The sequence below is a fragment of the Lepidochelys kempii genome, chromosome 9 (assembly GCF_965140285.1).
Source record: "Lepidochelys kempii isolate rLepKem1 chromosome 9, rLepKem1.hap1, whole genome shotgun sequence".
Classification (NCBI taxonomy): domain Eukaryota; kingdom Metazoa; phylum Chordata; order Testudines; family Cheloniidae; genus Lepidochelys; species Lepidochelys kempii.
The window spans coordinates 7,120,656-7,148,065 of record NC_136388.1 but is presented as its reverse complement, the minus strand read 5'-3'; the positions used below and the strand labels follow the sequence as shown (position 1 = coordinate 7,148,065).

Sequence of the window (27,410 nt, the reverse complement as noted above, 5' to 3'; positions counted from 1 at the left end):
TTCAAAAATATAGACCTCCCTCGCTTGAAAGTCTGAGAAGATCATACAAAGTGCAAAATGATTTGACTACTCGGTCACTGAACGCTGAATTGTGTCGTGAAAGAAAGGTGATTCAAGATATGATTTTTTAGTGATCACTTAAAGTCAATCTTGTATTGTTGAGTACTGCTCCACACAACCCTTAAAAGGTGCTTTGGTTTAATGGGCTTGGCAATTTTGGCTCAAATAACATCACCTGTCATCCATATGTAACTTTTCTTCCTTAACCAGCTGATTACTAAAGAAAGTCAAACCAAAACTCTCCATTTTCTACTTATTCATCCTGACAAAGTCAAGGCATCACATTTGCTCTAGCATCCCACCTGTCCTACCACAGACTGACATCTCTCTGCACCTCTCAGCCTAAACTGAGGAAAGGGATCTAGGGTTGAAATGATGGTCTGTGTGCACAGATCTTTCTCTATTACTCTCCTGAATCACAATGACCAAAACTAAACATCTTGGTCAGTACAGGACAGGCTATTTCAAAAGCTTTGGTATGTCAACTTCAGATGACTTTGGGGAGACTGTTCAGACTATTCCATGGATCTATGGACTACAGTACTATATTACCATAACACATGGCCACACCTTGGCTTTTGCTGTTATTGGAGACATTTCGGAACCGGGCCATAGCCTTAGTTTATCAAACTTCTCCCACCATTGCAAATTCCTATGACCCTCTACCTGGGGCCATGTCTACACTACCACTTATGTCAGGGAAATGTATGTCACTCAGGGGTGTGAAAGAAAAGCCACCCCTCTGAGCGACATACGTTTTGCTCGCATACGTGGTAGCGTGCACAGCACTATGTCGGCAGGAGAGCTTCTCCCACTGACAGAGCTCCTGCCGCGCATTGAGGTAGTTTCATTCGGTCGAAGGGAGCACTCTCTCCCGTCGGCGTAGAGCAGCTACCTGAGCAATCTTGCAGCGGCACAGCTGCATCAGTACAGCCTCAATAGTGTAGACATGGCCTGAGCCTCCTCTGTGACTCAGATTGTGACATCAGCCGTCTGTTTAATCCTGCATGAATAGGAAGAGCGAGCAGGCAACGCTGTTACATTTCATCTTGTTGCTGGCACTGGGCTCCCGATGGCAATCGGGTCTTTTCCCTTCCATCTAAATACATTTGGATTTGAAAGAAATTAAAAAAAAGACTACAGGAACTCAAAACACTGAGCAGGCTTTGGAAGCAGCTACAAGAAGTGAAAGGGCAGACTGCAAGGTTACATTTTATTTTAAATTCTATGACAACTATCCTCACTCTGACAGACAAACATTTCAGACCCTGAATGATCCAGAGAATATCCTGGGACCGACATGGTCACAACACCATCGCATACCTGAATTATACAGTCATGTGGGCCCATGTGTCATTGTGTCTAAAAGCTAATGTAGATGAAGCCAGTGCTTTTACATTTGACTTTGCTATTGTTTAATAGACTCACCCAGCTCCATACTGGGGCTGGGAGAGAAGAGTTCACTCGGCCAGTCTCTAAGGAACAGACAGCAGCAGTGAGAAAGTGATCACAGACCGTGGAGAAGGTTCATTACCAACATTATGGTACTGGCTTGGACCACAAAAACCCTAGAATATACCTGTATCTGACACTTGTCTCTCATCTGTCTAGAAAGGGAAAGGTTGGCTTAGAGGCTGGTTTGTTTTAACCACTGCTTGAAGTGGGGAAAATTAAATGCCACTTCACTGTAGTAATATCACTCCAACTCCCACTCTATGGGAAGGGTATGTACCAGAGCAGAGCTGTGGGTATCCCTGCGCATCTCATGGATATCACCATCTCCATGTGTATCTGTATCCATTTCATCATAGTCTCTCCTTCCTTCTTTTTTTTCTCTCTCCCTCCACCTGTTCCAAACAAAACAAAAACTACACCTTCCAACATGACAATAGTGGCCTTCTTCAGAGAAGACAGAATCTCACCTTTGACCACCAGGTGGCACTCAAGAGTCACAAAAATGAACCCCCTCCCCAAACTTTCACCTCCAGGATGCCGCCAGGTTTTCCCCAAAATGTGTAGCAACAGATCTCAAGGTGGCATCTGAACTTGGAGTGTTGAGCAGCAGCTCACAGCGTCCTCTGCCAAGTCCCCTGACTTACCCATTATTTTATGGGTCCAATGACACACACAGTCACCATGAAGAAAGAAAACATTTTGGGAACCTTGATATTGCCCATGAAGGATGGTGCATTTCAGAAATATCTCAGCTATATTTTCCAAAGTGTGGTGGCCACTTTTTTCTTTTAGCTTATTTGGAGAAAAATATAAATACAGGATGAGCTAAAGAAGAGTGTTGTACCGATGGGAGTTTGCCAACACCTACAGAAAGTTACTTGTAGATCCCATGGCATTCAAGGGAGGAGAGAGAGATTTGAAGACCCGTTAAGACTGTTTTCCCATCAGGCAGGTGTGGTGCAGAATGTAAACACAAGACTACTGGTTCGTCTTCAGTCTAGGTCCCCTCTAACATAGACCCTTAGCAGTCCTTATCAGGCCTTCTTATAAGGCTCCCTATAATTTTTAATAGAGGTGACTTTGGAGGCCCTTTAACTTAACATAAAATTAATTCTACATATTGTAGACTGTGATCAAAAGTGGTTTTATTTTTAAGATTCTGGTCACCCATTCTAATTCTCATGTTCTATCATTGAACATAGTACTGTGCCAGCCTCTACACACAAGCATAATGTTATAGATTAATAATTGAGCAAGAATTGAATGTAAGAGGGCCACATTTAGCTAATAATATTATTGCTCTGACACTTGTTTGCTTGATTCTGCAAGACCTATGTCATTACCCTCTGGAGAAAGTCCAAGAGGCACCAAGAAAATCTTCAAGAGATGGTAACATCTAATGGACTAATTTTCCTTTACAAGAATTAAGGTCAAAACATCACTATGGATCCAGTTTTAGCCACAAAGGGGAAAAATGAGTAGAATACCATATTTCCCACCCCTTCTAGTCTCTCAATAATGATTTTTAAATATTGTCCATTTATTAAGTGATCTTCATTCAAAGATTTCAAAACATTTTACAAAAAGATGGCTATCCCCATATTACCAATAGAGAAACAGATACAAGAGAGAGAAAGTGGTATTCCTCGAGACAACAAAGCCCAGGCTGGAGTTGAGAACAGAACACAGGCTCTTAACTTTGTCCCCTGGCTTAACAGGTACATCAGGAAAGTGCATAAAGTCAAGTACATGATGAGTTGTTGTCACCTGCTAACCACGAAGACCTATTCTAACCAAAAATAAAATCTGAGCCCTCTCCACAGTCCCTCTCTATTAATTTGGCAGTGTTATGCAGCCACCTTTAGTAAAAGCCAGAAAACTACCAGGCCCTTTGGGGGCCTCTCACAGGTTGCATTCTATTTCAGTGTTTAAACAAATGTATTTTGTTAAAGTTGAAATCAATCATCAACATTTTACATGACCAGCTCCCCAGGGCTCTTACTGAAGTCATAGCGGAGTCCCAGAGGAAACCACTGTGTACCAAGACAATCATGGAAAGTTTCTTCAGTTCGGTTTCCTGACAACACCCTTTACATCTTGGAAACTACTGAAGTAGCCAAATCAGGATGCACAATACTGCACATCAAAAGGACAGATAAGAGAAGCACTGATCACCCAACGAAAGAAAACATTAACTGAGCCTCAAGAATTCCCCCTGCACTGCTGAACAGAGCATCCTTCACGATAACGAGAAGCAGGAATAAAATGAAGATGCAGACTGAACTCTTCTCATGAAAAGTGGGGAGGGGAAAAGGAGCATATAGCATGGAAAGCCTGCTAGTGTAACGGTTAAGCCAGTCAATTTCTCTGCTTACCTACAGTTAGTTCCACTGCTCAGAATGCAAGCTCCTTGAGACAGATAACCTGTATTATATACTTGCACTATGAGGGCCTTAGCACATTGCAGAGATTAGTTACTTATCTGGCAGCACCAGAGGAAGCCAGCAGTTTATATAGTCAAGAGCCATAATGTTTAACCAGCATGCAGCTACCCTATCTACTCTCTGTAGAGTAATAGCAGCAAGATATTTGTCTTGTGTCTCTAATGCGCTTGTAGCAATATCCAACTAAAATCAAATTAGGGGTCCAGAAGAGAAACCTCCTTTTCCTCCAGATCTGCTAGTAACCACGTACCCTATTGCAAAGTTGCTGTCTTCCCTCCAATCCACAATACGACAGATGAAGAGCATACTGGAGTAGTCCTCAGGCCTGCTCACAAAGTCTGGAGGGCAGTCTGCCAAAGACACATAGGCTCTAGGCACTCGGTGGTCCACAGGTGAGAACATGGCACACTTCTTGAAGAGTTCACTGCTCTTGTCTGCCAGCAGTTTGATGAAGCCCATAGCTGCTCTGGAATGCTTCTTCTCTAAGATACAGACCACCTAGAACAATCACAGGATTTCTACAGTTATCACCGTCAGAGAAACTTTCATGTCCTGTAACAGAATAATGGTGAAAGGAGAGCACAAAGGCATAGCAGAACATCTTGGAAATTCAGAAGACACAAAACATTTCCCTGCCCCTCCCCCACTTTTTTTTTTTTTTTTTTAAACAGTGCCTATTTACAAAGTGATTTCCTGCACCAAATAAAGCGTGCCATCTTGCTCACGGCGATGGTGGAACTGTGCATCTCCCAAGTGTTAGCTCTTTATGGCACTTTTCTTAATTACAGAATAAAACCAGACAAGCAGCAGTACATTACCACAATGTACAAGTCACTTCTGTAAAATCTTCCCCTTGTATACTCACTGCTCAACAATCAGTGCAGAAAGACCAGTCCAAAAACGATGCCTCTGTGGATCCAATGCTAACTACAGGAGAGGAAAGGGCACACTGCGGGGAGTTTGGCAGACATTTTTTCCCTGTGCTTCTCCAGAGTTAGGGCTTTATACAAAATGGCTTTAAAAAAAATAATAAATTGCATTCCATTAAATGCCACTTTCCACAGATGTATTCATACTGGGTATATTTTTTGTAGGCCCATATAAATCACTGGATACAAGCCGAAATATTATCGCTAATTGTCTGGGTTTATTCAGAGCAATCCTTTTAGAAGGGCTGAAGATTCACTTCTCAGTGAAATCTGGAACGTAGGAATCACCATACTGGCTGAGATCAGAGGACAATCTAGTCCAGCTCCCTGTCTCTGGCAGTAGCCAGACCCAGATGTTTCTGACACCCCTGCGGCAGGTGTGTGATAAGATGAGATCTCTGTGAGGGCAGATTATCTCTTAGTAGTTAGAGAGCACCTTAAACGTGAAGTTTAATATCCCTTCCAAAACCATTATAATTAATTATGGGAGCTTTCACTATTCTTGACATCCATATAAACGTCCAATCCCTTTTTGAATCTTGCTAAGTAATTTTGTATAATAAACAAATGCATTTTAAACCAGGGTAATTGGCAAAAATGGCACAGTACTCAAGCTTTTATCAGACTGTGAAGAAAATATTCCTACACAGGGGAATTGGATTCAACGAACACTAGCAGAAGATTGCAGGGAGGCCAAAGGCAGGGCTAGTTCAGAGCATAATGCTGTTCAAGCCCTTCTGACGTGAAAGATAGATCGTTATTCCAATGAGACGCTACCTTTGCTGTCCTCTGAAGAAACTTCTCCGGAAGAAGCCTTGGATTGTTCTCCTTGGAGACATCTTCTTGCTTTGCACCTAGTGCACAACCCCTCTCTGCGTCCCTCACTATATCAAACAAAGCGAGAGAGAGAGGTTACTTTAGTACATCTTCCATCATCAGTTTGCTTTAGTCTTTTGCTGTCAATTCTAATCCAAACTTCAAGTACAAGTTTTAAAAGAAGGGAACAAACTTGACTGAATGTCAAAATATCCCAGCAATAAATGTCATTTAATATTTCTCCAGGCCAAAATGAAGAACAGATATATGTTCACTTATTGTGGACATCTGCAAAACAAAGTCAAAATAAACCCAAATTTTACAAGTACAGCTATACCAGCCATAATAAACAAAACAGAGGAAGACACATTCTATTTATTAAATTTAAAAAAACCTGCTTGAATTTCCTGGCTTTTCTTAGTTGGTGTCATTAACTTAACATTATACAAATAGTCCTTTAAGTACTTACATCCATTTAATATTTAATTTCCTTTGAAAAACCTTATGCAAGGTTATAAAATACATATTTATCCTAGAAATTGAAACCACATCTCACTAGTTGACACTCTTCATCCATGGACCAGGGGTATTAAAAAGCCTCAAGAAAAGTAATCGCTTCATATGACCAAATAGTCACGTTTTTTCTTCCTGTTAATTTCCTTCACCAGATACCAGGAATGTTTAAGCCAACTGCCAACCAAATTTAGTTTTGAGTTTCAAACCATGCAAGTATCCAACACAGGTAAGAGGCACGTGTTAGTGCGTTTGGTATTTACAAACTGCTAACGCAATCTTTCATTTGGTAAGAGAAGTTTGAGGGTGGGCTCTCGAATGGCAAGTTACAGGTTTTATCCTTTTGAAAGTGCCTTTAGAATGGAAACAGAAACACAACCTTTACTGTATAACTAGGGGAGGTGAAACTCCTCATTTTCTCCCTGGTGTTGAAACTCCATCTATCTATGACATTTTCACTTAACATAGGATCCGGATTGTTCTGGAGAATATTGTTTTCCAAAAAGGACCAGCCCCCTGGCTGCGAGTTTAAGGGAAAGTAACTGTCAATGGTCTTTTCTTAAAAGGAACAAGAGAAAGATACAAAGTTCTGCAGGATGCCAAAAATGCTCATATGCACACCAGAAAGACTCCAGGACAGAGTTTCTAAAGCGGAGATACAGGCCCACAAAAGACGCCCATCTGTCCAACAAGACTCCCATCAATGGAACTTGCTGGTGACATGATGGGTGAATGGTGAGCTGTCTCAGTCTGGGAATGGCTGCAGCTGCCAGGATTGCAGAGAAGTCAGTCAGCAAAATGTGACTGAAATATTCCTCAGAACTCAGAGCTAATGTGGAACACAGAAGAACGCCCTTATATTTACAGGCAGTTCCGTAGGCAACTGCTGTGCAGTGCCATCAAGAGGGTACCTTCACAGATGGGCAAACTTCCATACCTGGAACATTTTGCCGTTAGGCGAGATTATACTAGCAGTCATTTCACAGCAACTGCTATCCCTATATCGATACACCCATTTTCATAACTTTTCCCCAAATCTGCCTTTTGGGATTAAGTTCTTCAGGCTTATGCTCTGCCCAAAGGTGAATTTTTAAGAAGAGTTTGAGCAAAGAGGAATTTTTATGAAGAGTGTGTGAAAGGAAGAAGGAGAAAGGGGTAAAAAAAAATCCCTCTCCTTTTTGAAAATGTAATCCCATTTTCCTCCCAGATCATCTGACCTTGAATTGACCCATCAATAGTATTCAGTGAAGGGTAAATCACAATGGATGTCATGATGACAAACAAGTTTGAAAAAACTGCTTGGCTAATAAACTATTTTAAAATAGGAGAATACTCTGGTTATGATCCTAAGCAACAGGGAGGATACAGCAAGGCAACATTTAACATTTCTGCGAAAACGAGGTCGTATCAGGCAACAATTTTGAAAAGCTGAACGCAAGTAAAGCTGTTTTTAAACGTGAATTTTTAAGAATATTCTACATGCCTGAGATAATCTTAAAGAAGATAAGGCCTGTACATACAAACAACACATCCTAACAATTAGTTAATGGTACTGAGTTTATAATGTTGCTATCAAAAAGACAGTTCCTAATGCACAGGATGCGACAACCAAAAGTTAAGGAACACTAGCAGATTATGGAGGTGAACTAGCTTGGTATTTTTCCAAAGACTATATTAAAGCATGCCTAACAAGAAGCATAGGGATTTACTGTAACGAGTCTGCAGGTTAGACGAGCGATTAGAGCGACAGCAAGGAAGACAAAACTTACTTTTCAGTGTGACACACAATGGGGATGCTGCAGTCAACATGGAGTAGGAAAGAACGAGATACATGCAAGGACAACTATGATGAAAATTTCCAGGAACAATGTTCTAGAAATATTTTCTTGGATGGGGGTAAAGCTTTGTGAAATTGTCTCTTTTACACCTTACCTTCAGATTCCCATTTCTCAACAAAGTCACTCACATTTATCAGCTGTTCCAACAGACAGATTTGCCTACCACTTGGACAAAAAGGAACAAGTAAAACCAGTAACCTGTTCTCAGAAGACATGGCCTGTGCACGTGAACACATGGGATATGTGCACGCCAAGCATAGAACCATGCAGCACAGAACTGCCTACTGGGAGCACGAATTCTCACTGTGACACCTGGTAGAATCTACCCGGTCAGCCACAGGCAGAGACAATCAGAGGCCCTTGAAAACCAGTGTCCTTGAGGCAGAATGCTATCTCCATGTTTCAATGCCTTGGCCATACTCACCAGAAAATCCTGAGCCCATCAGCCAGAGATTCATCCAGCAAAGAGATTGGAGCCTGTGACCAAATCTTCAAGAGAAGTCAAGGAAGTCAATCCTGAATCTGCTTGTTCCCAAACATGTTCCTTATCAGTGTCTGTATCTGAAAGGCATACTTTCTAGTGAGCATGATGCTTCTCAAACAGGAGATGGGATGAGATGAGAACATGGTGCCCTGGGGCTCTTGGATAAAATGAGCAAAAAGATGCAGTCTTTTCTAAGTGAACCTCCTAGCAGGAGCTGGCCAATGTGAGGCAGAAGAAGGCTACTGCCAAAAGGATCGCACCAAAGGGACTAAAGGACAACAGTAACAAAGACACATGCACAAAGGTGCCCCAAGGAGATGGCCAGAGTGGCAAACCTCTAGCCACTTTGGATGAAGCAGTATTATCCTTTGAGGCAGAGTGGATGTCAGAGATCTGAAATCCACCTGGCTGAGCTGGCAGATCCCAGGCTTCTGCACTAAAAAGATTCCTCTGTGGCTGAAGAAAGGAGAGAAGAAACAAGGGGCTAGAGGTGCCAAAATCAAAGGAAGGCCTGGCACAGAAGTTCTGCTGTAGACAACTTTGTCACAGACATCTGAACCGGCACCTCAGTCTGTTCTGAAAGCCCCTTTTGGCTCCATCGGCACCAGGCGGTGTTCATTTGGCCCTACTGGAAAATGCTGTTCTACAGGGGCCAGAGTTGGAGCAGAGGCGAGCACCCAAACATGTGGGGGAACTACAGAGGCCATTCTCAAAGGAAAGAGAAGATCTGAAAGAAGGTGGCTTTTGAGCAAAGGAGCGGGGATGGGAAGAAGTTCTCTGCCTTATGACAAACCAAAACTGAATTATTCTGACCCCTTTACTATAGTGGTTATCCAATGGCTATTTAATATTTCCACCCTCTGAAATGTCACGTTTTCTGAGGAAGATTTACTATGTTAGCTTGGGCAATACTTCATAAGCTTATCTTACAGTGAAAAAAAATTCAGCAGCAAGAACCCAGTGTAACTCTGTTATAAACTCCTTGTTTTCCTTTCAGCAATTATCTGACAAACCAAAATGGTCATAGCTTTACTTAAACAATTATGCACTAACTTCAAGGTACCGCTCAAATTAGTTATGTCATTACCAGCAAATTAGATTCAGCACTTGTAGCATTTGCATCCCTCTCTAAAAGATCAGTTTGAACAGTTCTCATATGTAGTCAGATGTATCTGGCAACTATTCATGGTCTCACATATTAAAAACAACCCCACAAAATGTCCTAGTACAATCAGATTACTATGACACTAACAGGTGGCTAAAGCGGCCATACAGCCATCAGACTAAAATCCTTATTAGTGGTGACAGATCCAAAATTACTTTCTCCAGGTACGCACTGGTCACTATGGAAATCTGCAATTCCTTCCAGAAGGAACGCAATTAAAGATGCAATATCCACTTGCAAATGAAAATACATCAGAGTTTCAAATCTCAAAAACAACTGACTGGGGAAAAAAATTCTCCCTTACAGGATGGAAAGAAGAAACAATTACTGAATGCTTACTATTTCAGCTAGAAAAATCTTAAATAAAACGACTTAGCTCATTCCACGTGGACTTGACTTTCCCGACTGAAGACACACTACTGGCATCGATCCAGGTCCAAACACAGAACCTGCACTTCAGATCCAGGTGCTCCTTATACTACACAGATTGGTTGGTACACGTGACTCAGTAGCAGGAAAAGTTTGCTGTTTGTTAATGAAGTAATAGACTTTTCACTTCTCTGGTGTTTGTTTAATTGGGCAGCTTTAGGTACTTGATGTTTCTGTACCAGAACATCAGCAAAGTGACTTCAACAAGAATACATTGGTGGTTAGTAGATTTAATCTCAGAGATGGTGCACCACTCTCAACAAGGAAGTGTTTTTCAAAGATTTTATCTATACCAATATAAAGAGCCATGTACTGTAAATAAGAAAATTCCATAAAAACTACACAACTATGTAGAGAATGGTTTCAGAGGAACAGCCGTGTTAGTCTGTATTCGCAAAAAGAAAAGGAGTACTTGTGGCACCTTAGAGACTAACCAATTTATTTGAGCATGAGCTTTCGTGAGCTACAGCTCACTTCATCAGATGTTTACCGTGGAAACTGCAGCAGACTTTATATACACACAGAAATCATGAAACAATACCTCCTCCCACCCCACTGTCCTGCTGGTAATAGCTTATCTAAAGTGATCAACAGGTGGGCCATTTCCAGCACAAATCCAGGTTTGCACTTAGATAACACAAACTAGAACAATAATTCATTTTTAATGGACAATCAGAAGGAGCAGCGGCATGATTTAATAGTTAATATCAGGGACTAAAAGGTAGGATATTTGGATTCTGTAACTGGCATTGTTATGGCCTTCTCTGGGATACTGGAAACATCAAGTAACCCGCAACTTGCACTTCTATACAGCAGCGTGGATAAGGCGATTTCAATCATCAATTTTAATCAACTTCTCCATTTGTACTTCAGTTATTTTCTAAAGAAAGGTGCATTCTCATTGGTTGATATGACCATTGAAACATGTTAACTTACAACTGAATAGAGCCTTTACACAAGATTTCGTACATCTTTTTGCTACCGAGGAGGGTGTACTATATACATTGATTTAAGCAATTATCTCTCAATAGTTTCAGATTCTTATTAACTGTACATTTTTAGTATGTTAGAAAATGGTGAATGATATCTTGTTTATTCACTAGATAATTAACTTTTTGCTCATGATTTGTGTCAAGCTTCATTAGGCTGGTAATTGGAATTTAATTAAACACACAAAACAGCATACATAAAAATTGTTTTTATTAAAAAAAACCAAGCCTTTAATACAGTACACACCTGTTGTGCCAGATGTATAAAGCTTGACCTGCAAAGTTAGACGTTTTCCCCCTGATTCTTTCTTTACAAAGTTTACACAGAAAAGCAGCCTTTAAGTCAACGTTTTTGAGAAGCTCATGGATTCGGCATATTTATGTTTTAGTTAAACAATTTTAAGAGACTATAAGAAGTTTAGGCCTTAACAAATTTTGTATTCAATTCAGATTTCATTTTAAACAGGTTTATTTTTAAAAAGAAAAAAACAATGTAAACAAAATTTAAAAGTCAGATTTAATTTTTTTTTTAAATCAATTTTCTTGATTTCCCCCCCACACCCAAAATCATCTGTTTTTATCCACCCTTCTATCCAGTACAACATAAGGATCAAATTGCTCATCAGATCCTGATTTGGGGGGTAATAATGAAGATTTTTAAAAGGCGCATACATACGGCCCACCACCACAAAAAAATAAGAACTTTAAATGGCAACATGCCTTCTGCAAGGCAGGACTCGATACCCACACCTAGAGCCACGGCTTCTCAGAAATGCATGTGCAGATCCTGCTAGAGCGAATGGGAGCTGTGTACACATCTGAAAACAGCACTTAACCTTTCCCGCTACAGTGGTAAAAGTCCAATGCTACGCTGAGCGAGTCAGATGGTACTGCCCCAGACTAGATTTTATTCTACTTTTCAATAAGCCACAAAAACGTCCTACTTCGGAAAGCAACACACAAGAAAAAGCATCTGAGTAAGCACTAGACACATGCTTTGTATTCCATCAGTACAATACAAGATTATTTCTGAATTAAGGAACATATTTATCTCACTTTGACTAGACCATCAGTTAGTTGTTTTGACATTTTTAATAATGGATATAGCACATAGTGTCCTACATCAGAACTAATGGTCACTGTGTGAACATGCCCTCTTCTCCATGCATGTAATGTACTGAGATAGCTCCGTGTATTTAATAGATCCGTGTATTTAAATAGCAGGGCAGTTTCAAGCCAGACAGTATTCCCAAGACATTTCATAATAGCTATTGTATACACTTTAAAAGCACCAGCAACTTCCTTCATGGTGTTTCCTTTAAGTTTACACTTGAGCAATCTCACCCTGCGATAACCATTCATTGCTAATTCCTGAATGTGCTACACCCATATGGCCAACTGTACCAAAAACGTTTGAAGTTAGAAACTTGCAAGGTTAGGAAGAAGACTGTTGAAGATCCAGAGGCAAGTACTTTATAGGCAGCAGGGATATATCAATCAATACCTAATATCTACAAAAAAGCAGAGCAAAAAGCAATGGCAAAAGGTGTATACTACAAGTTTCCTTCCAAGTATAGGTCTGATAGGCGGTGACAAATACTGTGGAGAGAGACAAAGGTTTAGATATTCAAAGCTGAGTATGGGATTTCAATTTAAATTAAAGGGAATCATGACTAAATCCCCTACTCTGCTTCCAGAGTCTCAGCCAGAATGAGTATGGCTGCTTACCCACTGTCCATGGCTAGGAGAAAGCTGTGTACCATGCCTCTCTCTGTGCTATATTCCTGCCTAAAGCCTGACTGAGAAGTTTCTAGGATACTGGCAGAGGTCAGGTGTAGAGAAGACAGCTCTTTGCTCGCTCAGAAATGGAAGAGGAGACAGCCAGCATCAATTCACTGGACCAGTTGTGTCCAGAGTATTTTCTTGAGTACCTGTCAAACAGTTGTGTGTTTTAAAATGGACAGAATTCTAACCTCTTATGAGAGACTGGCAATCTCTGACCTCTATTCACAGAGAAACTCTCCCTGACTGCGATGGGAACTGTGTACATATGGATAGATGATAGTATATAACCCTTTATCAATGGATTTTGTTTGGGGATGGGGGAAACAAAAAGGGGGGGGGGACTAGAAAAACCAAAGCTCAAGATGATGAGAAAGCTTATCTTAGTTTCAGATTATCCTACAGAGCATTTCACTAGGAACCTCACATTGCTCTACATGGAACATTTCATTGTGGACAAAGACTGAACTCAACACTGTCAAAATGTGTGTCTAGGTATCTCCGTGGACTGAGTACAGGGATAAAAGAACCAGGGCATCAGTTTCAGCCTAGGTCCACAGTGAACAAAACAGTTACAGTCTAAATGCTGTTTGGTGATCTGTGTAAGATGAGCTCAGAGGATTTCAGGCTAACTCTTTCTGGACAGAAGTCCACATCACAAAGCCACCATAGCTGGGCCATCTGCTGGCAGTCTTAGCAGAGCAGCAAATCCCTGAATTGGCTCTGAGACTGCACTACTTTTGACAGCCCCTAAAGCTGATCACTCCAAAACAGGGTCAGGACTCGCACAGTGCTACTGCCAGTAATGGAGGACTTCATTCTCCTGAGCTATCAATGTTGCACCTCTCATGAACACCAGATTCGTTAAATTAAGAAATAGTTTAGGAAATGTTTTCATAACTGTGTTTCATTAAATATTTAACATGCTTGTTTCATTTCCTTTTTTAGGGTATGTATATTATTTTTCTTAAAGTGTTTGTGCCATTTTTTCCCCTAAGAAGAAATGATTTAGCTACTAAATGAGAAGTATAGTATTTGATTAGCTTAGCTGAATGAATTTTTATCTGATTCACCTAGGGAAATTGTTGTTAACAATAACCAGATTCTGCTACCTCCCATGCCTACCATCCATTGTGAAAATCATGCCTTTTAGCCTGCTCAGCCGGGACTCGTAACCCAAGGGAAAAGCACAGATTAATTAGGCTCTTCAGTAACAAATGGCAATATGTGGAATCTATCTAATTCCAGTTACCTAACTGCATGAGTAATTTTTTGCCTCGCATAAGAGGTCATTGTGGGGTCATGAAGACTGACGTGCCAGCAAGTTAAAGAAGTATGGGTTGGATGAATGGACTATAAGGTGGATAGAAAGTTGGCTAGATTGTCGGGCTCAACGGGTAGTGATCAATGGCTCCATGTCTAGTTGGCAGCTGGTATCAAATGGAGTGCCCCAAGGGTCGGTCCTCGGGCCGGTTTTGTTCAATATCTTCATAAATGATCTGGAGGATGGTATGGATTGCACCCTCAGCAAGTTTGCAGATGACACTAAACTGGGAGGAGAGGTAGATATGCTGGAGGGTAGGGATAGGATACAGAGGGACCTAGACAAATTAGAGGATTGGGCCAAAAGAAATCTGATGAGGTTCAACAAGGACAAGCGCAGAGTCCTGCACTTAGGAAGGAAGAATCCCATGCACCACTACAGACTAGGGACCAAATGGCTCGGCAGCAGTTCTGCAGAAAAGGACCTAGGGGTTACAGTGGACAAGAAGCTGGATATGAGTCATCAGTGTGCACTTGTTGCCAAGAAGGCCAATGGCATTTTGGGATGTATAGGATCATTGCCAGCAGATCGAGGGACGTGATCGTTCCCCTCTATTCGACATTGGTGAGGCCTCATCTGGAGTACTGTGTCCAATTTTGGGCCCCACACTACAAGGATGTGGAAAAATTGGAAAGAGTCCAGCGGAGGGCAACAAAAATGATTAGGGGACTGGAACACATGACTTATGAGAAGAGGCTGAGGGAACTGGGATTGTTTAGTCTGCAGAAGAGAAGAATGAGGGGGGATTTGATAGCTGCTTTCAACCACCTGAAAGGGGGTTCCAAAGAGGATGGATCTAGACTGTTCTCGGTGGTAGCTGATGACAGAACAAGGAGTAATGGTTTCAAGTTGCAGTGGGGGAGGTTTAGGTTGGATATTAGGAAAAACTTTTTCACTAGGAGGGTGGTGAAACACTGGAATGCGTTACCTAGGAAGGTGGTGGAATCTCCTTCCTTACATATTTTTAAGGTCAGGCTTGACAAAGCCCTGGCTGGGATGATTTAGTTGGGGATTGGTCCTGCTTTGAGCAGGGGGTTGGACTACATGATCTCCTGAGGTCCTTTCCAACCCTGATATTCTATGAGAACAGAATAAGAAGTTACCTGTCTCGAGCACCACAACATTGATCTCTATTGCAGACCTCACTTACGCAATCAAAAGTTTAAAAATAACTCAACAATGGAGACTAAATAAGGTTCAATTGACAGAATTCGAAAAACCCATTCGTCCAAAACTAATAGGAAGATTTTGCTAGATGGGTGCCCTTAACTTTGGAAAGATCTCAGCTCTTTAAAAAATATAACCCATCATAAGGGCTAGAAACTTAACCTTCCAAACATGAGACTAGGGTAAACCAACACAGTGCTGTGTTGAGACTACAGACAAACAACTCCAGTTTACCTGCAGCTGCTCAGAGCTTTTCCTAGGTGCAGCAGAATGAAAACTGACCTGAGAGTCTCATCAGTTTCACCCCTCCTAATGGAAAGCCTGTGAGTGACAATGAAGGCGAGGGAGCCAGCTGCAGCAGGGTCAGTCTTCTAGCAATGCAATGGTCACAGCTGATCCTGACAGCGGCTGCCTGATTGATTGCACTTCCTGACTGGTGGAGGGGCGGAGCTAGCTGCTACTTGACTCAGCAGCAGCCAGAGGTCGCTGGTTGCTCAGCGTGTTCCAAGCCTGCAGCCACGCTTGATCCTGCTTCCTGCCCCTACTCCTACCCCTGCCCAGCCTGCTCTTATACCTGGCTTCAGTTCCAGCCCTTATCGATCCTTGACACCCCTGGCTCTGACCTTTGGTTCCACTTCCCAACCATGTCTCCGGCACACCCAGAAGCTCTGGCATTCAGCTTCTGATCCCTGGCTCTGACCTCCTATTCCACTTCCTTGCTACAGCTCCAGATCACCGATTGGCCCCGGCTTTTGGCTTCTGTTCCTTACCTTTGACTCCTCAGCTTGCTCTCCACTATGCCCCAGGGCATCCTGTGGTCCTGATTCTTGACTCCAGTGTGGCTCCCGTTCTAATCTCCAGGCTTGGCCACCCCTATGGGTGTTACCATTAGGCCCTACTGCCCATGTCCCAGTCATGATCCTGACAGTGAAACTGTCAAGAATAAAACAGATATCACTCTGTTGCAGCCTGGAAAAGCTATGAGCAGCAGCAGAGGTAGGAACTAAAGCTGTTCACTGGAGACACCCCAAAAACTGGAGGCTGGGGAACAAGCAATTAGCGGAGACCCCTTATGACCACTTGAGGCAACCAGGAGCATCTGGGTAGGAAGGCAGAACACAGAGAATTATTCCTTCCAGCAGCCAAGGGAGTTGGAGAGCTTCAAATTCACCACACACCTATTAGCAGATGGAGTGCCGCAGAGTAGGGTCCAGGGCAGCATCTTGTTTAGACTCCCATTACTCTCTCCTTTCCCCAGAGGCCTGATCTCGGAGTGGGGGGAGAGAAGTGGTGGCACTTGTTTGCAGAAGATCGACTCACTCAGAAAACCAATGGCAGACACCACCCTCAGCAGGTTTCTTTGCAAACATAAGGGATACAGGTTTAGGAGATTTTTGAAGGCACTAAAGGCTGTTAGGTACCCACCTGCCTTCTGTGCCTTTGAAAATAGCCCTTTTAAAAAAATAGCATCTTGATAGCTTAAATTCTGGAGTACAAATACAGTTTTCTCCCTGGTTACTAGGATCTGACAAATTTTTGAAGCTCTGATTATACAGCTCAACAATCATCAATTTGGCATTATTGAGAAAAAGATATTCTCTCTTATAGTATTTACCATGGGGATATATAGCATATACATAGTCTTCCGAATCAGTTTTTACTGATTTTTCATGGATAAATTACCAGGGATTTTTTATTAAAGGAGTTCAGTTTTTACTGATGTAACACCCGTTTATCAATCCACTCAGTATTTCTCCAGGTACTTATTTTTGTTAAGCACTAAAGCTTTACACAATTGTTGTGCCCTGCAACTCTGAGATTGAAGCAGTTCCACCATGTAAAACGAAGAACACACACACAGTGGAGGTCAGAAAAATCAAACAACATTAATATCGCACTATGATAGGCTCACAAGATGAAGCTGCCCACCTATTTCTTTGTGTCCATTTAGTGTGGCACTGAATTTTAAACAATCAGTCCTCCACAGATAGATATCTAATGCCCCCTATCCATCCGGATACCTCCTTTAGTGCCAATCTCCTTGAGGGTTTGGATGGATGAGTCTGAGTTTTTCTAGATCCCCACACAGCCAGTCCTGCCCTTTCCATGGCTGGCTCCAGACTAACCCCAAAATGGCTTCTCACCCCACTCCTCCTACCAGGGCTCCCAAGAGAGGGCATCTCACTCCCTATTGGTCAGGCTAATTCTTCTTCCCAGGCTTTCTCTTATCAATCATTTCACTCTGCCCCTTTCTCACTCTGCAGGCATACCTGCAATCTTTCCCCAAACCAACAGGGCTCTTGTTGCTCTAAATCAGGGCTGGCCAACCTGAGCCTGAGAAGGAGCCAGAATTTACCAATGTACACTGCCAAAGAGCCACCGTAATACATCAGCAGCCCCGCCCCCGCTCCCAGCATCTCCCACCCAGGGCAGCCCCCCCAATCAGCGCCTCCACCTCCCTCCCTCCCTCCCTGCACCTCCCAATCAGCTGTTCCGTGGCATGCAGGAGACTCTGTGGGGAGGAGCGAGGGCATGGCAGGCTCAGAGGATGGGGTGGGGTAGAGGCAGGGCCTGTGGCAGAGCCAGGGGTTGAGCAGTCAGCACCCCCCGGCACCCTGGGAAGTTGGCGCCTGTAGCTCCAGCCCCAGGGTCGGTGTCTAGACAAGGAGCCGCATGTTAACTTCTGAAGAACCGCATGTGGCTCTGAAGCCACTGGTTGGCCACCCCTGCTCTAAATAGTCTCTCTCCCTGTCATAACCATACAGCTAAGGGTAGCCTAGAATTCCTCCTTACCTGTAAGGGGTTAAGAAGCTCAAATAACCTGGTTGGCACCTGACCAAAAGGACCAATGGGGAAAGAAGATACTTTCAAATCTTGTGGGGGGAAGGCTTTGTTTTGGTGTGTTCTCTTGGGAAGCAGAGAAGCGTCAGATCAGAAAACTCCTTCTCCTATAAACCATCCTAAAAGTCTCTTATATTACAAATTGTAAGTAAAAGCCAGGCAAGGCGTGTTAGATTATCTTTTGTTCTGCTTGTGAATTTTTTCCTTTGCTGGAGGGAGGTTTAGTCCTGTTTTTTGCAACTTTGAAAAGTTCTGCTGTCTTTTTGAATCTTTTGTTATCCTGTAAATTTATTTTCCATCCTGATTTTACAGAGCTGATTTTTACCTTTTTTTTAAAATAAAATCCTTCTTTTAAGAACCTGACTGATTTCTCTATTGTCCTAAGACCCAGGGGGTTGGGTCTGTGATCACTTTGTAAACAATTGGTTAGGATATTATTCTCAAGCCTCCCCAGGAAGGGGGTGTAAGGGCTTCGGGGGATATTTTGGAGGAATAGGAACTCCAAGTGGTCCTTTCCCTGATTCTTTATTAAATCACTTGGTGGTGGCAGCATACCATTCAAGGGCAAAGAATTTGTGCCTTGGGGAAGTTTTAACCTAAGCTGGTAGAAATAAGCTTAGGGGTTCTTTCATGTGGGTCCCCACATCTGTACCCTCGGGTTCCGGGGGGGAGAACCCTGACACTCCCCCTCTTGGTTGCCCAGCAGACTCTGAGTCTGCCCTTGGCTCCCCCTTCCAACCAGGAACAGTGTGCCTCTCCCTGAACTACCAGCACACAGAGCCCCAGGAACCTAGACAAGTTCCTTGGGGTTTACAGATAGGTAAGGTAAAAAAATAAACATGGAGCAAAACCGCAAATCTATGCCTGAGTACCAAGAAGAAAAACAGTGCTTAGAAATTTTCAAGAAAAGTGAAGATGGGAGCGAAGAGGAAACATTCCACTGCAAGTACTGCAGTACAGAGGTCAGTGCTCACACTGACAGACTAAAGAAGCTTGTCAAAAGCAAGCAACACAAGAAGCTTAAAGAAGAAAATGAGTTTTGGGACCGTCAATATCTGGAGCTTTCACCAGGGCTTTAATGAAAGAGAGGACACAGTACGATTGTATCAATGAATTTTTGTGTGCGCTCTTTGTTTCGCTGGACAACCACTGTTAATAGCAGAGGGGCCTATTGGTGACTTTGTGCAACAATCCAGTCTAGCTGGAAAAACCCTTCCTAATGCAGACAACCTCACTCATAAGTATCTGAAAGAAAATGATGCTTTAGTATCTAAACTGATGGAACGAATTGATGGAAATGTGGCGTCTGGTCTGATTTTTGATGAGTCTCCTGATGCTTTGGACCCTCCGATTCTTGTCCTTTTGTTTTTGTTTTTTTATTTCTAAGCAAATAAACCCGCATAGTTTTGTGCCGATGTGACATTCATCCCCTCTGCTGACGCAGCAAGAATGGACATGTTTGAGATGTACCAACTAATCTGGGAAAATGTGACCACAACTAACATAGATTCTGCTTCCTAAATTTGCATGGGAGATTAAACTCAATTAGAAACCGGAGCTGCTACGTATATTTCCTGTCCTGCTCATCTGATTAACGTTGCACTGTCAGCTACAGGAGAAATGAAAGACGTGAAATCTTGCATCATTGGATTCGGGGTCATTTTCAAGCATGCGAACAAACTGAAGGCTTTGTTTTACACAGTGCGAGACGAGTGCAGAGCCAGATGCCAGTTACCTTCCCCTAACATTTCACATTGGTGGATGAGTTTGTATTTCACTGCTTGTCCTATAAATAACGTGTGGACTGTGCTAATGCGTCTCCTAGATCATCTTTATCTTGAGTTCATCTTAATCTAAATAATCTTGAGTTTGCTGGTTCTAAAGCAGAAACTCTGAAGAGACTGGTAAATAAGCCAAAATGCCCACCAGATTCTATGCATCAAGGTAGCGTTCACTGCTGAAAACTTGGCATCACTGTGTGACACAGTAAACGCTGGAGTTTTCTCTGACTACTGCCAACACAGACATTTACCAGATCCTGACAACCAAATCTCAGCTGAACTGAGCACAAAAGCTACAGGAGAAATATACAATGAGAAAACCCATCCATTTCTAAAAATCCTTCCCACCCCAGAATACAAGAACCAAAGAAGCGTTCAAAAGCTTCAACACAATGCTCAGCGAGAAATAGGAGACGACCATGGTCCATAATCTGAACCCCAAAGTGTTTGGTGCTGAAGATTCTTTCTGGAATGTCATCCAGGTGTTGCACCCCTTCTTCAAGGTGAATTTTGCAGCAGATTATGACATTATGCCAAAGTGTTTCAACCATTTGCCACTAAAGATGAAATTTCAAATCTGAAAGGGGAATTTACTACTTACATGAACTTGCCTAGCCCTGACTATGTGAAACTGGATGTGCTGGCTTTTTGGAACAGCCATCAAGACACACCTTCCAAATTCAGCAAAGTGGCATGGCGAGCTTTGAGTGCATCCCCTGGATCTATAGACGCAGAGCACTGATTTTCAAAGCTGGACTACCTCCAAGACAGCAAGACGCTCAATGTGAGTTTGAAGATACTTTGAAGAAAATTATGTGAGCGGATTTCTGAACAAACTGCTAGCTCTGAGAGAGAAAAAAATATACCTTTGTACATTTAAAAAAAAGTTTCAAATACATTGTAGTAAAATGTGTATATTACAAAAGATTTTTTGTTTTTCTCCCTCCCCCCCCATTTTATCTCAGTTTTAATGTTTGGAAAATAAACACTGAAAACTCACCCCCTTTTTTTTAATCAAATAAAAACTGAAAACGTGGAACGTTACATATACAACGAACACTACAAAGCTTGCACTACAAAGATCAATGGGAAAGTGGGTCCCAAGTATTCCAGAACAGTGGCCTACAGACGGTAACAATAGTTGACAATTTGGCCCCAGATAATTGTATGGGATAATTACAAGCCTTACCAAAGTTATTAGGGACTTTACTGACTACATTTGACTTAAAAGATGGGGGTTGTCTTACCAGCTGTCCTAATGGTTTTACACTGATGTTGAATATTTAGGTGGAGAGGAGTGAGCTCATCCTGCTCCAGCTACCTGCAAAGTGAGGCCATTACAGCTCTTACCCAGGCCCAGTTGTCCTTTTCAATTCATGGCAACATATTTGACTAGATCTTTCATTACACATTTAGCTGAGTGAGCTCAGCATACTTGCAGAGTATATCCTCAAACACAGCAGAACAATTTTTTGCTCAAACTTAAGGCAGAGAACAAGCCCTAAAAGTCTGTGCTTATGAATTTAGTTTTTGAAAAGTTCAAGCAAGTGGAAAGAAGGTGTCAGGAGGACAACCCTAACTACAGTCACTGCCACTGGTATTATTTTATTGAGTCACATGTTTGTGAGTGATCCATGTGGACCTGGGATAACCTGTGTATGTGGTCAGCATACAGTGAAACCTCTTAGGAGCAGAGCTCAAGAACCCACAATAGATTTGTTGGCCAAGGATGGGTTTTGGCAAGGTGACAGTCCTTTACTAGCTTTTATGAGAGTGCGTGCCATTCTCACAGTCCAAACTGCTACTACTTGCACTGCTGATGTTTCCTTATCAGCACGTCTGAAGAACTGCTTCAGTATCTGATAAGACTGGCTCAAGTTCATGTGAAATTCAGATTACAGAGGAACATAAGTGAAGCGATAACACTGTAAAATAAATAAATGTTCTGTACACAGTCACGCTTTTCCTGGTTTGGGGCAGATCTGCAAGGTTTTACTGAATGCAAACACTTATACTAAAAATATAAAGTATGAATTTTTTTAATTGCAACATTAACTGGTGGAGATGCTGCAATCTTGTTAACAGCTTTATACCAAGAGGCAAGTAAATGAAGAGAAAAAAATGAGGCTAGCTGAGCTCCCAAAATGTAACAGTATTTGTATCATACACCCCCTTTATACATTCAGTTGGGAGATGGGAACACAGAAATCAAGAGTTCCTTTTACATCTGTGCCCTCTCTGATATGGGGATGCTACAAGTTATCTAAGCAGGGCAGAGAAGCCATCCAAGTCCCAGTGGACTAACCTAACCTGCCCAGGTGGCCCTTTCTTAGCACAATGTCCTGACATAGTCTGAGACTCACTTCGCCTCTCAAGGATATGGCTTTGCCCTTTAACCTTCTCAGCAAACGCCATGAAGAGTCTAGTATATGCCTGGATGGCTGGGTCCTAGCCAAATAAAATAGGTCCTCATGACATCCAGTGTGTGACGTTTCATTTAACCCAGAGTGGAATACAATTTAGGGAAGAAAACCTGGAAGTGAATAGACTGATGTGGAACTCAGAAGCCACCTTACTCAGAAACTTCATGTGTGGCCTGAGGCCTCTATCCTCGTGAAAGACTGCTGGGTAGAGGAGGAATAGGAGGCCTGCCACGAAGGGCCGGATCTCCCCTGTCCCTCTGCCTGACATGATGGCTACCAAAAAGGCTGCCTTGATTGACAGGTGGTAAAGAAAACAGGTAGCCAGTGGCTCAAAGGGGAAAATCATTTGTCCAGTTAACACAAAGTTAACATTGCAGGAAGGAACAGGTTGCCTGACTGGTATGAAAACATGTGAGCCCTGTGAGCAATCTCAACGCCATGCGGTGGAAGAAACCGGTGTAGCCTAATACAAGAGGATGACATGCAGATATCACTGCCATGTGTACTCGTACTGAGCTAAGGGAGAGAAATGATTGTTTTAGGGAAAGAAAATGATCCAGAGAAGGGTGACTGAAGTGCAAGTGCTTGCTCAGACCTCTGCTATACATGATTGTGAGAGTTGGTCCTTTGAAGGAACAACTAAGAAGTAGATCTATTTAAAATCTATCTATCTATCTATCTATCTATGTACTGGATACCATGGACAGTGAAGCCACCAATAAGTGATACTTTCCAGACTTTGCACAGGTTGTTGATCCTTTGTTCTCACCACCACTCGATACAATCTACGTACAACAGGTATCTAATCTTGTTTACTACAGCACTTACGCCTAAACTAAGCCGCTTCTGATCAGCTTTATCAGGCAGTGAAGTCAATCATATAGCCTGGTTTAATCTATTCTATATATGTTCTGATGCTCATCACCATAGTATCTGAGTCCCTACCAGTAGTGCATTAAGCAACACGACTAACATCTGTTGCATGTGATTTGTACTCTCATCCTCTTCTTCCCAGGACGAGAACTGTGTGAAGTTAGATTGGGTGGGGGTTCTGTTTTCTGGGAGATGGATTTTTGGGTTTTGTTTATAATATAGGTTGTCTGTTTCTTGATGTTCTCATTTTACCAGTGCTTGACTTTAGGTATCGTTCCTTAGCATGAATCCTTGAGACTTTGCTGTATAAATACGCCCATCAGAAGCTTCCGTTCGAGTATTGCACTGCTCAGTTATGTACCATTTATTCCAGTCTTGCCACTGCTCACAAAGGGTGATATTTACATCTGTGCAGAGGCCCCTGCAAAGCTCGGTGAGCACTTGAGTCCTCACAATTGGGCTTAAGTATGTTATGCATAGGATTAGTACAGCCCCAATGAATTTCACCCTTACACATTCCCTTCTCCTATTTGCGCCTTTCTGTGCTGTTGCTGCAATAGTGATTTGTTTCAAGGGGAAGGGATTTTATACAGGGAAGAGCCAAGATACAAAGCTTAGCATAAAAGATCTTTATCACATGGATGAAATGCACAATGGACAGCATGAACACACAAATTTTTTCAAAGGAAGTCTAGTTACATTGTACACAGTGAGGGACACTTGAACTGGGCAAGGGTCCAATCCCCCAAACACATGGGCACAAGTCTCTTTACTCAGGTGAGTAGACCCCCACTGAGTCCAATGGAACTACTTGCATGAATGAAGTTACTCATGTTTGGAGGATCAGGATCCAACCTGGTGGTACTATTATCTGAGGCCAAATTCTGCCTTCAAAATGTGACTATGGGGTTCTTTTTAAAAATGATTTGAGCTGCACGTGCACATTATGGGGACAGAATTGGTCCCAGCAAGTCAGCATTGACATGTCACAGTCCTTTCTGCGACACTATCAGAGATGCAGCAATAACTGTGTCTGGAAACTGGCTATGTGAACCAAAATCCTGGATAAGTGAGGATACGTGGAACAGCATGAAAGAAAGGAAACAAGCCAAACCAAACATCAACTGCTCAAAAATAGCTTCAGAAAAAGCAGCAGAAAAAAATTCTATATAAAACAAAGGATAAAACAGTAAAAGCAGCACAAGAAGAGACAAGAGGAAATATATGGATAAGATCACCAAAGAAGCTGAAGTGGTTGCTGAAAGAGGAACAGTAAAACACTTTATCAACTCAGCAAGGTTCTAACTGGCAAGTTTAGATTAGCCATAGGGCTTGTTAAGGATAAACAAGTAAAGACAGAAACAGCAGAAAAAGAACAGAGTGATGGGCAGAGCACTTTTAAGAAGTGCTAAACAAACCAACTCCACAAGAAACTACTGACTTTGACAAAGAAATTAAACACCAGAGCTGGACATCTTAATGTATCACACCCCAAACAAAGAAGGTACAATAAAAACCTTAAAACTTGGGAAAGCTGCAGGTGAAGACCAAGTCACCAGGAAAAGTTGAAAGCTTGTAATGATAAGACCATTGATAAAAATCACCAAACTTTTCAACAAAACGTGGGACCAGGAAAAGCTTTCAGAACAACAGATAGTCAAGAAAAGTGATCCTAGCAATTGCCATTACTGGCAAGGTGCTGCACTCCTTTCAGTGACAAGCAGGGTCTCTGCAGTATCTCTGAAGCAGGTTAAAGGAAGCAGCCTGAGGCAAAGCTAAGGGAAGAGCAGACTGGATTTTGACCTGTAAGATCATGTGTCACTCTAAGAAAAACCACTAAGAAAAGTGCAGAGTGGCAAAAATCCACTCATCATAAATGTCAATAGATTTTATGAAGGCATATGACAGCTTCCATCTTAGTCCAGGCCACAGCATCTTGACGTGTGATGGTATGTCAACAATAACAAACAACAAGATCAAGACTTTATATCAAGATGCAGCTTCCACAGTGAAAGTAAACACAGACCTGAGCTTATACTTTGATAGATATTGCTGTCAAACAAGAAGGCACTCTCTCACCTCTCTCATCACAGCTTAACACTAGAAGATTTAGATTTTGCTGATGAGATAGCTCTTCCAAGCAACCGGTCAACCAACATAAGCAAAAATGAAAGATTGTCCAGCTTCACAAAAAAGATGGGGTAAATAGTTATGAAAAAACAAATCTAACGAGAACCCGAGCAACCCCAACTCAAGCATTAAGTTAGAAGGCAAAGGAATACAAGAGGCGAGGCAATACACATACCTTAGTGGTAACATGCATGCCAGTGGGGACGTCCAGAAGGAAATAATGGCACAAATTGGCAAGGCAGCAGCTGCAGTCACCAGTTTAAGCAAGATTTGGTCAATAATAATGTATGGCTTAAAGACAAAGCCACAAACCTTAAACTCAATTTTTTTAATATATTTTAACATACGGATGTGAAAGCTGGAAACCCACCAAGAGTATGGACAGACACCTGATGCCTCAAGAAAGTAGTAAATATTAAATAGAATTAATTTATGACAACTGCTGAGATCTGTCAGAGCTCAACAATCCTGTCTCCAATACTATCCAAAGAGATGATGGCAATATCTTGAACGTGTGTTAAGAATGAAGCCAGCGCATCTGCCATGGCAGGCATGCTGTTGGGCAGCTGGAAGAACATGTAAAAAGTGGCCAACAGAAGGAATCCCTCCATCAAACATGCTTAGAGAGGGAAAACATATGGGACTTAATGAAAGACATCCAAATAGTGGCCCCAAACAGACAGGAATGGTGGAACCTTGTTTGAGCCACTGAATCATTCCTAAAAAGAAAAGGAGTACTTGTGGCACCTTAGAGACTAACCAATTTATTTGAGTATAAGCTTTCGTGAGCTACATTCATTCCATACATACATACATACATCACTTCATTCCTGATGGCACAGGAAGGATTCAGATTCAGAGTCAGAGTAAGACCACTCCTCTTCAAAAGGATAATTGATTGCTTGAATTTTTTTTTAAACAAATCAATTTATTCTTCAAAGACCTGAGTTACAAAGAACATTCAACTGTGCAATGCAAGAAAAAGCCAAAGGAATTTAATTCTTAACCCCAATGTGAGGAATACAGATTAGAAAGCCTGCCTGGGATGGGAGGAAAAAGCTATAGCAACATCTTGAGTCAGATTGCAAACCACAGCCACATGCAGCATGGGAATCTCAAATATAAAGGGGTGATTTTTGTTCTACAGATTTAAATTGAGTCAGTTGAGGCTGCATAAAAGCCAGCTTTCAATATCCACTCAGAACTGAACCTATTGACTAGTTAGGGAGCTTAGCATGGCAAGCACAGGAGTGGTGACACATTAAACTTCCATGTTGCACCTTAAAGCTTGTAGCAAAGCAAAGCAGCAAAAAAAAAAAAAAAAACTTCAAGTTCGCTGATATCAAAGTTAAAGACAGCAATCTGACCCACTCACCCTTTTCACTGGTATCCACAGAAAGTTTCTTAATGTCATCAGCCAGCACATTCTGTGAGTTCTCTTGTCCATTCTCTGCATCATTGTCATCAAACTGAGCCTCTATAATGACATCCGGACTCTCAGCATCTCCTTTCACTGGCTCTTGAGGAAGGCAAGTCCCCAACAGCTCCTCAGGGACATCTGATTCATGCGTCGCTTCTGTCTCTTTGTCACTGCCATCTGGCTTTATTACCTGAAGAAGCAGGGGGGAAGAAGATGCATGCTAAATCATTGAGCTGGAAAAAACACTATCTTCCTTTCTCATCTGTGTCCTGGGGGCAGGGGAAGAATGTATAATAGATGGCTAGTGGCACAGTGAGATTGTCAGGCAACTAGATGCAGACACTGCATTATGGACAGAGGTTCCTCTCTGGGAAAAGAGGGGAGGAAACTCTGGGGAATAACGTGGCTTTTGCAATACACCTACTGAACATTCCTACAGTTGATACCTACCTCCCACATCCAGAAGATACCCAGTAAGGGGCACTCATCCTAAAGCAGAGGGACAGATGCATATGGGGAAACTTCACAGGTAATATAGCAAACTAAA

General features: G+C 42.2%; 1 protein-coding gene across 8 annotated transcripts in view; it reads right to left on the bottom strand.

Moving 5' to 3' along the window:
• The window catches only part of DIS3L2 (DIS3 like 3'-5' exoribonuclease 2), a 286,215-nt gene that overhangs the window by 167,615 nt on the left and 91,190 nt on the right, over positions 1-27,410 (bottom strand). For all 8 annotated transcript variants that reach the window (XM_073359152.2, XM_073359149.2, XM_073359151.2 and 5 more), the window contains 3 exons: positions 26,819-27,053; positions 5,666-5,772; positions 4,210-4,457 (listed from right to left, as the gene is read on the bottom strand). In XM_073359152.2, coding sequence (XP_073215253.1) covers positions 4,210-4,457; positions 5,666-5,772; positions 26,819-27,053 — 590 coding nt within the window. The remainder of the gene's footprint in view (positions 1-4,209; positions 4,458-5,665; positions 5,773-26,818; positions 27,054-27,410) is intronic.